This window comes from Dermacentor albipictus, chromosome 1 (genome assembly GCF_038994185.2).
Source record: "Dermacentor albipictus isolate Rhodes 1998 colony chromosome 1, USDA_Dalb.pri_finalv2, whole genome shotgun sequence".
Lineage (NCBI taxonomy): Eukaryota > Metazoa > Arthropoda > Arachnida > Ixodida > Ixodidae > Dermacentor > Dermacentor albipictus.
Genome location: NC_091821.1, coordinates 90,479,268 through 90,492,852, shown reverse-complemented (window position 1 = coordinate 90,492,852; position 13,585 = coordinate 90,479,268). Strand labels below are relative to the sequence as shown.

Here is a 13,585-nt window from a genome sequence, read left to right as displayed (position 1 = left end):
CTCCTCACTGATGAGTTGGAAATTGGCGCCCAGGTGGCCCCGTCCTGCACGCTAGCTTGAAGGTTTGAGACCATAAATGCTAGAACATCCGTGCGTAGGCTAGGACTCAAATATGGAGTCCTCCGGCACTGTTTCTTGAAGCTGCCGTTTTGTCTCAGGTTTTTATCATTTCTTATGATAGTCGATGCGTTTGGTCTACCACCACATTTCCATGAATGATATACATATTTGCGGCGTTCCTCTTGTTGCCATTTGCAGATCCCAAGGCAAGGATTATATTTACCTTCTGCTCATTAGAGAATGACATGGTGATTGGGACGAAACAAAATGCACCTTTAAACCTTTGCACTGACGTTGTCAACTCGCTTTTGTGGCGATCGATTTTCTGGAAAAAAAAACATCCGTGCACTTATGCAGCAACAAGAATCACAATAGGCGTGGGGCAATCACTTGACCACGTTCAGAGACCTCACCCAACACATACCTGCCAACCTGAAGATTTGGAATTTCATAAACTATCGCGGCAGGGGGGAAAGGAGGGGGGGGGGGGGTTGCGCAGCAGCACTTTTTTTTTTTTGAGGGATTTACCTTTTGCGACAAGCTTACTCACGTTTTCAGAACCACAAGTGAAATCCGTGTCTTGGAGAATGAAGAGCAAAAACTCCACTCGGGCACAATTTATTTTTGCAATGATTTCGCTGTTGCCGACTTAGCCTGCTTCGGAAACTTCTCCATGTAGGTTTGCTCGTCGCTCATTGGCATGATCGCTGATACTCAGCAGGATGTTCTGTTCAACTAAAAATACCGTGAAGAGGCATTCTGCACGAATCACACCGAGGTCGTTGTCGCTGCGTACAAAACTTGCTAGGCTTGGCTGGCTGTCCGTGGCTCGCACGTATCCCTGATGCTTTTTCAAAGCGTTGTGGACCTTGATGTCAGACTTGCCACCATGCGAGATTTTCACATCACAGGCACACATGGTGCAGAATCCGAACTTCTCCCCTTTCTTCAACAGCACAAAGAATGAAAATTCTGCCCTGTACAATTTCAAAAACACTTGGAAGTACTGTCGGGGCTTCGAGCCCGCCATTACACTGTGAAGCCGCTACAGGCTCGAGTCGCACTATGTCAGACGCAGCAGCTACTCACACAAAAGGCGAGGTCAACACTGCAGGGACCGAAGCTGACTGAAGTGCAAACCCACGCGCCCGCGCGAACAAAGGCAACAGCATGGCAACAGGCTTACGGGGGTGCTAGAGGCACTATCGAGCTTTGGATATCGATTCGTGAACCCCCTAGTAGACGACAGAAGTCACTACAACCTTGCAGCTGCTGATGATGATACCACCCATACGTATTGCCCTCTCATGGCGGCGCACGGTACTAGGGTGTGGTTTTACTACATTTACACATTTTTTTTCTTTTGAAAATAAGATGTTTTCTGTAAAATTTCAAGCAAGATGCGTGAAATCTTAAGACTGCTCAAAATTCGTACATTTTACGGAAAATTCAGAAGAGTTCGCAGGTATGCCCACACTACAGACTCGAAAGATGCACATTCCCACCACCGCACAATAAATTAAACAGGAACAAGGCTGTAACCTTATGCTTGCTCCAAACACACACCTACCTTAGCCCTGCCATCTTACATCACTGCTACCCAGGATTATACCCAACTGATGCGTTGAAAGTGTGCAGACAGAGAGCAATGCTGCAACACATGTTCTGGGAATGTGCCAGCAACAAAGGCACTGAAACCACCTCAGTTTGCAACGTGTCCTTAACTGCGGCCGTTTCTAGCATACAGGAAGCCTCGAGCTCGCTTCTTCTCGACGAAGCCCCAGCAGCGGGGGCCGCAGGGGACCTTCTCTATAGGCGACACCGCCGTTGAAAGGCAGCTCTCAAAAGTTCGGAGTTGGACGACCAGCTCTGGGCCGTCCTGGCAAGCCAAAGATGCCGCCCAAGTCCAAAGACTTCGAGCCGCCACTTGAGGCCGCCACAACAAAAACTGCCAGACCATTCTTTTTAATAAAATTTATTTTCGTCTTCTTCCATGCACTTAATCTACGCTAAGACAACAGCTATCACAGCTTGTTTCCAACTAACACACAAACAAGACGTGTTAATTCGGCCAGGGCGCGCCAGATAAGGAACTAGCTCGATCACAATGTTTTTCTTTATTCCCTTTATTTCGCTCTGGCTAACTCAGAGGGAGCCTGTTAGAGGGTGCTGCTTTATGATTCGGGTGGGAGCGCAGCCAGGTGGTGTGCTCCATATTTCACAGGGTTTATGAAAAAAATGTGTACACAATTAGTACGTCGCTGAAAATACCGCCTTACATGTCCCTGTAAATGCCTTTAGATGCCTTATTGACACTTTGATAATTAGGATAGTAGTCTCCAGCTAGATAATTAATTACAGCTACCTAATTAAATCTCAGGAACGAAAAAATTACTGGCAGCTACTCCACTGTACTGTAAACAATATGCACCAGATTTTCTTCGAGTAACGCATTGCTCTTTTTTTTAATCTTGGTACATGATAGTTAATTGGGACACCCTGTATATATTTATGACCTTTGTATGCAAATGACGATGTTTCTATTTCTTATAAATGTCGTAAATTATTAGAAGAGTTCTTTTTTTTTTATTCATGAGTCGTTAGCATTGCTTACTGGAAAGAGAAGCAATACTGAGACATAAGATTCACATGCATTTCACACACCATTGATAAAAGTCTCTGCCGAAGGGGACGTTGAAGTCTATTGGCAGCGAGTATTTATGGAGTTGCCATCTGTCGGAAGCACCTTGCTTGCATAGTACGAGGGAGGGATAATAAGCTCCTCGCAGGTTTGGCTTACAACGCTCAATAAAAACACCACGTGGCAGCCCTCCTGGACATATCTGTAAGTGCTCTCGAAATGAAGTTTTTTTACTGTTAAAATAATAATCTTGGGCACACTGAAAGCACAGAATCGTTTACATATGCTATCTCTATGCTGAATACGTAGTGAATGTCACTGCGCGCGGTCGCCGCAATGGAATCTCCCGAATCAACTTCTTGCGTGAAAGGCAGGCAAATGCTGAGAGCAAACTATGTGAAATATGTTCTCATAGTGGGTTTCTTGTATAACATAATGCAGCATAACAGAATGAAGCCTCAATGCAGCGATCGTACGGGTTCGCAGCGACTGACTGTGCGTCTACATGCATGTCTGCGCAAAATGTGTCGCTTTCGCTGCGAGCACGTTATCGCACCCTGCCACGAGAACTTGACGGTACACAAGCAACCATTGTGTGGATACTATCAGAGCTGTTCAAAAATAATTTCGTTATATAGACTTCGACGCCTACAGCGACTGTGATGTGCTGTCGCGATGAGTCAATCTTTTTTTTTTCTTATAAATTCTTGGACATTTCAATAGACAGTTTTAGTTTAGCGTACGCTATAATATAGCGGGTCCTTACTGTGCATACGCAGAACGCTAAACAACCCATAGTGTGTAGCGTACGCACGCTATTTCTCAGATTTAGCGTTGGTGTCTTTGCGTGGTTTGCGTAGTTTGCTGGAAAGATGGCGGCGGTCCTGGCTGCCCGCTTCGAATTGAATTTGGCTTGTGTTGTGGGCAAGTTGCTTGTGTAAACTTCGCTTCATTCATAGCAAGTCACTGTGTAAACGGTTTTCGCTTAGTCTCAGGGCGCTTCGACGACAGAGTACATATTACAGATAACCTTGTGGAGTTTTTGAGATCGCTTCTCGTTTCGAATGAGTCGAAGCCCAACGAAAGAAACATTCGAGATGTCAGATCCACCTATCGCTATAGTCGGGAGATAGCCCAAACGACGACGTATCCAGTACATTAATTCATAACACAAAGATGGCCATATGCCTTACTTTTTTTTTAATGTGCTTCTTACTGCTCTCTTTCCATTCCAGTGAACTTGCCAGTATCTAGCATCAACAAGCACAAAGTCGAAAGTGCCATGACATTAGCCGGGCAGCGGGTGCGGGCGAGTGTCTCAGTGCACGTTTTCTGCTACACACCGAACACTGAACATCGCAGTCCCGATGCCATAAAAGAAATTTTCCTCGCGTCTATGCTTGCTGTGTACCCGAGCTGTAGCCGATGGCTGTTTGCCGCAACGTTACTAGACTAGCTTCAGTTATAAAACTCGGCGCCTTTGCGCGGAACCGCCACCCGCCCGCGCCTACGTGGAGCTGCAGTCGTGCCCGGCTTCACTTCCTCGCTGGCCGGCTACGCGGGCGGGCCAGACTAAGCACGCAGTGCAGCGTTGATGTATTCTGTGGTTCGTTGTGGACGGCGAATTTCAGCAAGCATGTCATCCGTAGAACTGTAGCCTTCGCTGAGTTTCTTAAGAATATCGGCAGACGATGCCGACATGCTGCGTACCTGACTACATAGGCCGCTATCGGAACGATGTCGACAGTTCGGCGCACCACTTTTTCTGTGCTCCCAGCAATGCGACGCTTCGCTTGGCGTGAAACAGAGCGATTCCTCGTGCCGACCGGGAACACTGCGAAATCAACGGCACGCGCTCGTGCCACTGCTCCCGCGTTTGTCGTCATCTTCCACAGCTTCCACCTCTTTCCAGCACAGAATTTCACTTCACTTCTGTCGTAGTAATGGGGAGGCCACGTTTACCGGGGTATGAGCCACTCATGGTCTTACGTAACGGAAAGATTTAATTTCGAAGAAACACAAGCGGCCAATTGCAGCGAAGGCTGCTAACCACGCCGCCGAGCAAACTCGAGACATCGAACGCAAGCGATAACTGCGGACTGCGGGCATACCGTCAGTGACGTCATTCTCTCCGTTGCAGCCGATTGTGTGTGTAACCTCATAACTGAGAAATACATTAATGAACCCTCGGGATTAAAACCCAGTGACAAACACAGGGGCCGCATGTCTCAGCTTCGCTGATTAAGCATCTTCACGGAATGAAAAATCCTGCTTCCTTTTTTTTCTTATTTTTTTGTGTAGCTTGTGTGTAGAAAGACCGACCACATCTTTCTTTCTGTAGCACTTCTTTGGCGTGGTGAGAAGCTTCGGTGGGCATGAAGATCATCCTACAATCACGCACTTTGGCCAGATATTCAGGCTCGTGAGCCTAAACTGCGCGAAACGTTAAGACGACAGGAAGAAACACATGACATTTAGAAACGCTCATGAGAGTGGCTTGTTGGGCTAGTTGGTACATGGTTATACAGTGCAGTCCACTTATAACAATATCGAGAAAGATGAAAAATATGATCGTTATAACCGATGATCGCTATATCTGGACTGCAGTTATCAAAAAAAAAATTTTTTTTTAAACGCGGAACATACCTTTGCAGCTCTGAACTCGAATTCACTACTTGCTCTAAAGAATAGATGATGTAGACAGTAGGCCCTGAAAAACAAACTTTATTTCTAGTGCCAATGACCGTGTCAAGGGTTAGGCGCGCCGAAATAGTCCGAAATCTGCACTTGCTTTTGTGGCAGCTTCACAACCACGGTGTGCATGGATTCCAGCTGCTGCGCGAACACTGGCGGCAATCCTTTAGCATGCATAAAATCAATTAAGGAGTCGATCGACGACAGCGCACTTTGCGTGGACATCGTGGTCGGGGTCAAGGAGCCACTGTCAATCTCGTTGTTAGCATGCATAAAATCAATTAAGGAGTCAATCGACGACAGCGTACTTTGCGTGGACATCGTGGTCGGGGTCAAGGAGCCACTGTCGATCTCGTTGTCACTGTCGCTGATGCCGTCTGTCGAGACAGCACATCTTCGGCGATCGCCTCGTCGGTGACCTCATCGCAGAACGAGGCAGCACTGTCTGCAGTCAAAAACTCCTCCTTCGACACACCACCTGTGTCACCAGTAGGAACGAGCTCCGAGAGCTCGGTTACGTCAGCGACTTCCACCGGGTCGGTCTCAGCGGGTTGGGGAAGTTCGTCCTTACACACAAAGCCCGCCTTCTTGAAGCAATTGGTGATGAACCACTGGTAAAGCGCCTCTTCAACATCGGCGTACAAAGGGTCTCTAACCCTTTTCCGCTGATCGGCATGGCCGCTGATAGCTCCTGCCTTCACAATCCCGGTTTTCAAGATAGTTGTTATTGTTAACTGGGCAAGCTCATACTTCTTCATAAGGGCGCTCACCTTGAAGCCGCATCAAGAGTCCTGCAACATATCCATCTTCGTGTCAAGCAACACAGCTTTGCGCTTTGTCGGCGCCATCTTCGAACTGGGTTGAACTGTTGGTTGCACGCTGCTTCGGTGGCGTCAGCCTGCTATCGCGAGAGAGAGAGACGTGAGAAATAGAGAAAGATGTGCGTGACGGGGCGCCACCGCGCCGCTTTGCTTGTCGCTTTTTTTTTCCTTTTTCTCTCTTTCGGAGCGACTGTGGCCGACGCGCATGAAGCAGCTAGCGCCATCTTGTGGCGCGCTGCGCCTACTCAGCTATTCTCCGGTGCGCGGGCGAGGCGAGACGCGCTGCGCGGTAATGGCGGCAAATACGAACTTACGGAGGTAAACATCGCCTCGTCTCGACATTGTTCGTTTCAGGGAACTAAGCAACGCAAATGTTACGATTATTTGCCATGGAAAACGCCGTCCAGACTGCAAAATTTTGATCGTTATACAGTAAAAGCTCGTTAATTCGAACCGCAAGGGGAAGCCGCTTCAGTTGGAATTAATGAAAGTTCGAACTAACGAAAGTGAAGGAGAGCAACAGTACACTGCAATTTGGAAGCAGTAGGGCATGTCAGAAAGTGATCAAGTCGAAGCTCTGGGTCCGACTGTGCCACACAAACGATGTCCACCGAAACGAACGTTAGCCGAGGCTTAACACCATCACAATGAATCGCGACGGCCGATACCTCCTATGCTGAAAACAGAGGTGCACAGCTGATGAAGACTGCCGAGACAAAGACGCTGAACATGTGAAGGCGGCGAAGGCCCTGATTCGTTGGTTCTTGATTGCAAGCGCAGCTGCGACGTACTTGATTCGCTGTGTTTTGGCGCTTGCCGTGCCATCTCCGCACAACATTAGCAGCTGTACAAGATTTGCAAAGCCTCCGAGATTCGCAACGGGCTAGAAGTTTCGGAGGTTACGTAGAACGGAGAGGCGGCAGCCGCCGCTGCCTTCTGGCTGACCCCGCGTCGGTTAGATTTTTTTCCGATTTTGCCTTCTCTCGCCGTTCTCGCCGTTTCGGAGGCAATACAGCCTTGTGTGTAGGCAGTAGGCGCGTTTCTCTGGCCGTGTGCCAGGCGAGCGTAGTTCGAATTATCCGTGAGGGAACCTTCTCGCGTTCGAATTAACGAACTTTTTTATACATAGACTTCTGTGGAGCTTGGCCGGACCAAATGGTACAGTTTGAATTATCCATAAATTCGAATTATTGAAGTTCGAATTAACGAGCTTTCACTGTATCTGATATGCGGTGAATAACCTAACATTATAAATGTTTTTTTTCCCCATAGACCTAATGCATAAAATGACACTCTCATGTCAACTCATCGTTATAACCGATATATCGTTATATGTGGTATCGCTATAAGTAGACTGCACTGTACTGGGAAAATGCCAGCGAACTTGAGAGTAGAAAAAATCAAGAGGCAGACATAGACAAAGAGACAGGAAGGTGGCCGGTGGTGACCAGGAAGGAGATGGTGACAAGACACCTTCCTGTCTCTTTGTCTATGTCTGCCTCTTGATTTTTTCTACTCTCAAGTTTGCTGGCATTTTCCTCGCATAATTTAGAAACGCAGCTTCTGCGCTTCGCTCTATGCGTTTCTTCCTTTCGTGCAGTTTACCCTTCTTTCAGTATTAACGAACTGGCGCAATAAATCTTATTGCTGTCGGTGGATACCGCTTTCTCGTGGTATCACTAATTCGGACAAGGGAGAACGCCAGCGAGCGTGAAACATGCGCAAATTGCACGTCCACTCGAGCTCAAGGCTGTGACGAGGCGTCTGCAGTGGAGCCCAATGGAACAGCATTGCCATCTGGCGACTGTCACAGAAGTGGCGACAACGGCTGTAAGCACGCAGGCAGGGAGTTTTACAACTAAAGCTAGTCTAGTAACGTTGGTTTGCCGGTTTTAAGTTTCGCGAGCCAAGCTTCACGCAGCTTCTTGTCCTGTGACTATGTGTGAATAAGGCTGACATCCGGCTCCGTTGCGTATGTCCGACAGTGCGGCACCGAGCAGCAGCCTACCATGCTGCACACCTCCGAAGGCAGCCACTACCTATTATAGTGCTTTCAAATGTTCTGAAGCAGATATCAAAGGCGGGAAAGCCTCACCACTTCATCAGAACTGCAGCGCAGGTGGGACTTTAAGCTTTCGTTTTCAGCTCGCTTCGGCACTTCTGAAGCACCCGATGCGGCCGCTGTGTCCACGTGAACCCTCATGCCACGTCACACCGACAGTGGCGCCAGCTTTTTCAGTGGTGGAGCTCGCTCCCAATAGGTTTTTTTTCATGGTCAAAAAACCCCGCAAAGCAATTTGACGAGTCGTGAACATACAGCAACATATTCATCTTCTAGGTATAGGCTACCCAAACCTTTAGAAATAATTTTTAATTGGCTACAGCCATCTCTTTCAAATATGCGATAAACTTTGTCCTGTGTGTATATCTAAATATATTGTATATGCGCATGGTGTTTACAGTGGAAATTTAAAACAATGTTGAAGCGAGAAAATACGGATGAGGCAGCCGCCGCAGTGCTTCTAATGCGTGTGTCCTCCTATTGTCAGGAGTTGCAGAAATAAAGCTAAAGTATGAATTAAAAGCCGAGCATGTCCGCACCAACAATGATGCAGTAAGCTATTAGCCCCAATAAAATTTCAAGTGAGAAGGTCAAGAAAAGTCAAGAGAAACCTCAAGTGATGTGGGTGACAGAGCTCTGGTAATGGCACTGTAGGTGTAGGGGGAAGGGGGGCTCAGCCCCCCCCCTCCAAAAAAAAATAACTCTAGAGGGGGCTCGGGCCCCAGAGCCTCCCCTAGTCGGCGCCTACAACTGTACAAGTACTTAAGTGGTCTTCTCACAAGCAATGTGCCTTGCAAAGCTTATGTCAAGTACATAACAGCAAAGGCAAGCCAGGTCCTAAACTTTCTCCAGTGCAACATCAGAGAAGCAACTTCAAAGCTAAAGGAAACCCTCTCAACTTTCTCCAGTGCAACTTCAGACAAGCAACTTTAAAGCTAAAGGAAACCGTCTATACGGTGGATGTGCACCGATCTGAAGAGTTAGCCTGTAGCCTATATATGCGACCAGCTGTGAACACAAATGTTATGCTAGAGCTGGCTCAGAAATGAGCACCTTGGTTTGTCACATGTGATAACAATTTGCAAAGAAGCTCAAAATATGCGATTATAACTGCCACATAGTGGGGGTGAAGTGAATGAACTTGTAGGTGGAAATAAGTAATGAAAATGCTGATCCCTAGGTATAATGTACACTACTGACATGCAAGAATGAATCTGCATATTTGTACCATGTCGGCATTCATCACTGTAACTGCACCTTTATCAGACTCTCAATGCCAGTGATGCTGCACAAATGGGTTTCACTTGAACATTCCTTACAAGTTCTTTTAAGCTGAAGTAGAGCTGTGATTCTCTTTAACCAAATCGTTTTACTTGCCTTTATATTTTCTTTGTCTATAATGAGCTTCTTGTGGTCATCGCTAGGCTTGATTATCTGTACTGGTGCATCAGTACGGGCATAAGATTGGAGACCTAGAACAAAGTAAAAAATCTATTCAAAAATTGCAAAATGGCATTTAATTTTTTTTATTAGCAGTGCAACATTGCTATATGTACCTGTTTTTCATGTTATTCATGTGAACTTTGTTATATTTTCTAACGCATAAACACATATTAAGCAGAATATTTCTAACTGCATGCATATACAAAAGGTAGTATTTGCAGGTTAGTCAGTTTTATGCCTTGTGCACAGTTCCTCGCACTCTTGTCCCTTGCTTAATGTATGAAGAGGAAATAAAATGTATCTGAAGTTGTGCCAACACCTAGCACACATCTTAAGAAAAGGAGTAACAGAGAAACATCATTCTTATGATATAAAACATGCGAAACGATATGAAGGAACAACACTATTTTTTTCCCTGTCGTGTTCTTCACATATTGATATGAAATATCGACATATGAAGAACACGTCGCATGCTTTACGCCATAACAAGTACGAACCAATTAGCCTAGCAATAAGTCATGAAAACTTTTTAAAGGTGGTTCTTGCACCTAAAGTCTATAAAACAAATGAAGATTTAACTTGCATTATTGCTTATTCTATTTAGCATAGCATGGTTTTACGTTTTGCAAAGACAGCTTCCTTTCAGACTAATTTTTTGAGTTCCAGAATTTGCGAAACAGCTTGATGTTAACAGCATCAATACACACCCAAAAAGTTTGTTTAGAATAAACTCTGGATACTTCGCAATAACAACTTTGTTTTGCGCACACTACTACATGAACATAACTAAGACTGCTTGACCTTTTCGATGCGCAGTGTCGGGTGACCACGTGAAAATACCACTGCTCAACAAAGATGAACAGCGGTTACACAATCATGATTTGTCTGGCTGCATAGAGCAAATAGCTAAACGAATGAATCAACTCGTCCAATGTAAAAAGACACAACGGAAGAAACACGTGCGCCGGTGTGTTTTATCTCATCTTGTGTTACTTTTCGCGCTGTTCAATCAGGCACTATAACCTACTAGTCCAACAACACACTAGTACCATGTAACCAGGTTTGAGCGCGTTTTGTGAGAAACGCTAAATCGGCACAATACAGCAAATACACAAAGCGTTGCCTTCATCAAACCAAATGACAGCTCGGTACTTAAAGTGGCAATAAATGACACTTACTCGCTTTCATGGGAGAAAACAACAGCAATAAGATCAGTGTAAGTGGCACAAGCCGTACAAGATGCTTTAAACCAGGCGCCAGCCAAGACCCCATTTGCCCCATGTTGCTCGTGGCGCCGACGAGATCTCTCGGTGCTGCCAGCGGTCGGGGTTTCTGTCGTTACCGCGTGCCCTCGCTCGCCGGTGCTGATTCTAGCGCTTCTATAGTGGTACCATGCGGTACAGTATTGTGGAGTGCAACGGCTGGCTTATCATCTTAGCTACAGCCGTACACGTGCTGACGTGCAGTTAGCACAGTCGGTACCGCCGCCCTGTTCCACTTTACCGGACATGGCTCGAAGTATACGTATAGTATATAAGTATAGAATATACCTAGAATATATAGTCACGGCTGCTGAGGCATGGTTTAATGCCTCTTTATATATATATATATATATATATATATATATATATATATATATATATATATATATATATATATTCTCACTATAACACAGTCAGAAACTCTATGTATATATATATGTAAGAGTTATGGCTGGTGCCCCTTCTGCCACACAACGATAATCGTCATCTGCCTTGATGCGTTTCCTTTCTTCACCGTTGCGAGCCCGGTACTTTCCAGTAACGAACGGCACTCGCGTTATCAGCATGATAGCATTGCCGACAGGAAATACTGTCATGCTGATAGCGCGCGTGCCGTTTGTTAGTGGAAAGTACCGGGCTCGCAGCGTTAAAGAAAGGAAACGCATCGAGGCAGATGACGATTATCGTTGTGTGGCAGAAGAGGCACTTAGAGTGGGATTTTTCGTGCAGTGTGGGGTGGTGTGCAATCTGAGCTAGTGTTTGGTTATTTTTTGTCTACCAATGCATTATTTGAGACGATTGTCCAGTTTTCATGTTTTAGGCCTTTGGTACGCAGCACGGCAGTTAAACATGTAGCTAGGTGAAGCAGCCAAATTGTTTTTGTGGCCTCAAAATTTTTCTTTAAGAGGAAGCTTTAGCTCGGGTGCTCCTATCTAAATACATGTAAAAGGAGAATTCGTTTTTCTCGGCAACCACTGCACCAAATTTGACGGGGTTTGCTGCATTTAAAAGAAAAGCTTAAAATCTAGTGACTGTTGGTTTCGAATTTTCGATTTAGGTCGTCAAATTTTTATAAAAATTTGGCGAAAAACGCAAATTTTCAGAAAACGAAACTATCAAGTTTACAATCCTGTAACTCAGCAAGAAAAAATGATATCGCAATTCTGTGAATTGTACCTGATAGCCCATCTAAAGCGGACAAAATTGATATGTTACACATGAACCTCAAAAAATGGAGTGATGTGTAATTACAACTTTTGCAGAACCTTTGTAAACAACGTAACAAATTCACGTATAAGGTAAACTGACATATAAAATTTGTCCGCTTTGAATGGTCTAATGAATGCCGTTTACAGAATCGCGATATCAGGGGCTCTATTCTGGACACGCATGGCGGCTGCACGGCCGCCATTACCCGCCATGTTTACTCTCTGATTGGCTGTCGAGAGGTCACGTGTTTTGAAATTTGTGCCGGGAAACGGAAGTTTTGCGAAATGCCATTTTGCGTTTTCATCAAGATGACGAAACGTGACGTGGAGCTGCAAATTTTATGGACTAATACATTTTTTTGGTCCTTGGCAGATATATTGTGATGTTAGTGCTTCAAAAAGAATGTGAGCGGTAGCGTGCAGAAGCCAGTGCAATGCATCTGCGATTGCGCGAATATGTGGTGGCGATTCAAGATATGCGCCATGCCAGCTTGCTGATTGGCTGAAGGAATACCTCGTGAGGAGCGTCACAGGAAGGGCTGTTTCGTAATCGTCATTTTGACGATGCGTGACGTTGCACTGGGCCGCCATTGCTGAGATTTTCCGCCATAATTTTTGCTGCGACGAGCCGCGCGAATTATGCTAATGAGCAGCCATATGCAATGGCAGCCGAGAGGAATGCGTATCGCCACATTTTCCCTATCGTTTGGCGCCACGAAAATTTTTTGTTCATAACGCGTGCTCATAGTATTTGCATCGCTCTCGGGTGGTGTTGGCATTTGTGTTTGGGGCCATCATTTTTTTAAAGAACGCGTTTATACAAAATAATATTGGTTGAACATAGCAAACTTTCAGCAATATTGTCCACTTTTCACTGCTGCATTTGTATTGTAATCGAGATTAGTGCCTTTTCGCACAATCAGACGTTATGACAACGGCCTCTTTCTAATTTATAAAAAGAAATGTACGCAAGGCGGCGCCTTGAAGTTTCCTCCCGTGGTGCGAGTAACCAGCGAAATGAACAAGAGATGGCAGCGCCGGCGCTTGCGTCGCGCTAGTGGTTATCTCTGGCGCCCGCAACGCTATCAGTGATATTCGGCCGTTTCTCTGCCAGCCGAGTCGGGCTGAGTCACTTACGTTTCACGAAATAGCGATAACGTGGCCTAGAACGTGCGCGCATCACCACTGGTAGGTCGCGTATGTTGTCTCAAGCAAGAAAACAAGCGCGTTGGCGCCAACATGCGATGACTCATTGCATTTTCCGGGGACACGCATCCTAGCTATTGAAGCAGACGACGGCTTGTACGCAGCAGACGACGGAAGCGCGAAGCGTTTTCGACGGAACAATCATACGCTTTGAGATAGCTGCTTTATTTTTACTGCGGAGGAAAACT

At 45.9% G+C, this 13,585-nt stretch overlaps 1 protein-coding gene across 3 annotated transcripts in view; it reads right to left on the bottom strand.

Moving 5' to 3' along the window:
- LOC135920797 (guanylate-binding protein 2-like) overlaps positions 1-11,255 on the bottom strand; it is a 229,126-nt gene extending 217,871 nt beyond the window's left edge. For all 3 annotated transcript variants that reach the window (XM_065455056.1, XM_065455057.1, XM_065455058.1), the window contains exons 1-2: positions 10,900-11,255; positions 9,656-9,750 (exon numbers count right to left, since the gene is read on the bottom strand). In XM_065455056.1, the coding sequence (XP_065311128.1) occupies positions 9,656-9,750; positions 10,900-11,002 (198 nt within the window). In that variant the 5' untranslated portion in view covers positions 11,003-11,255. The remainder of the gene's footprint in view (positions 1-9,655; positions 9,751-10,899) is intronic.
- Positions 11,256-13,585: the final 2,330 nt, after the last annotated feature.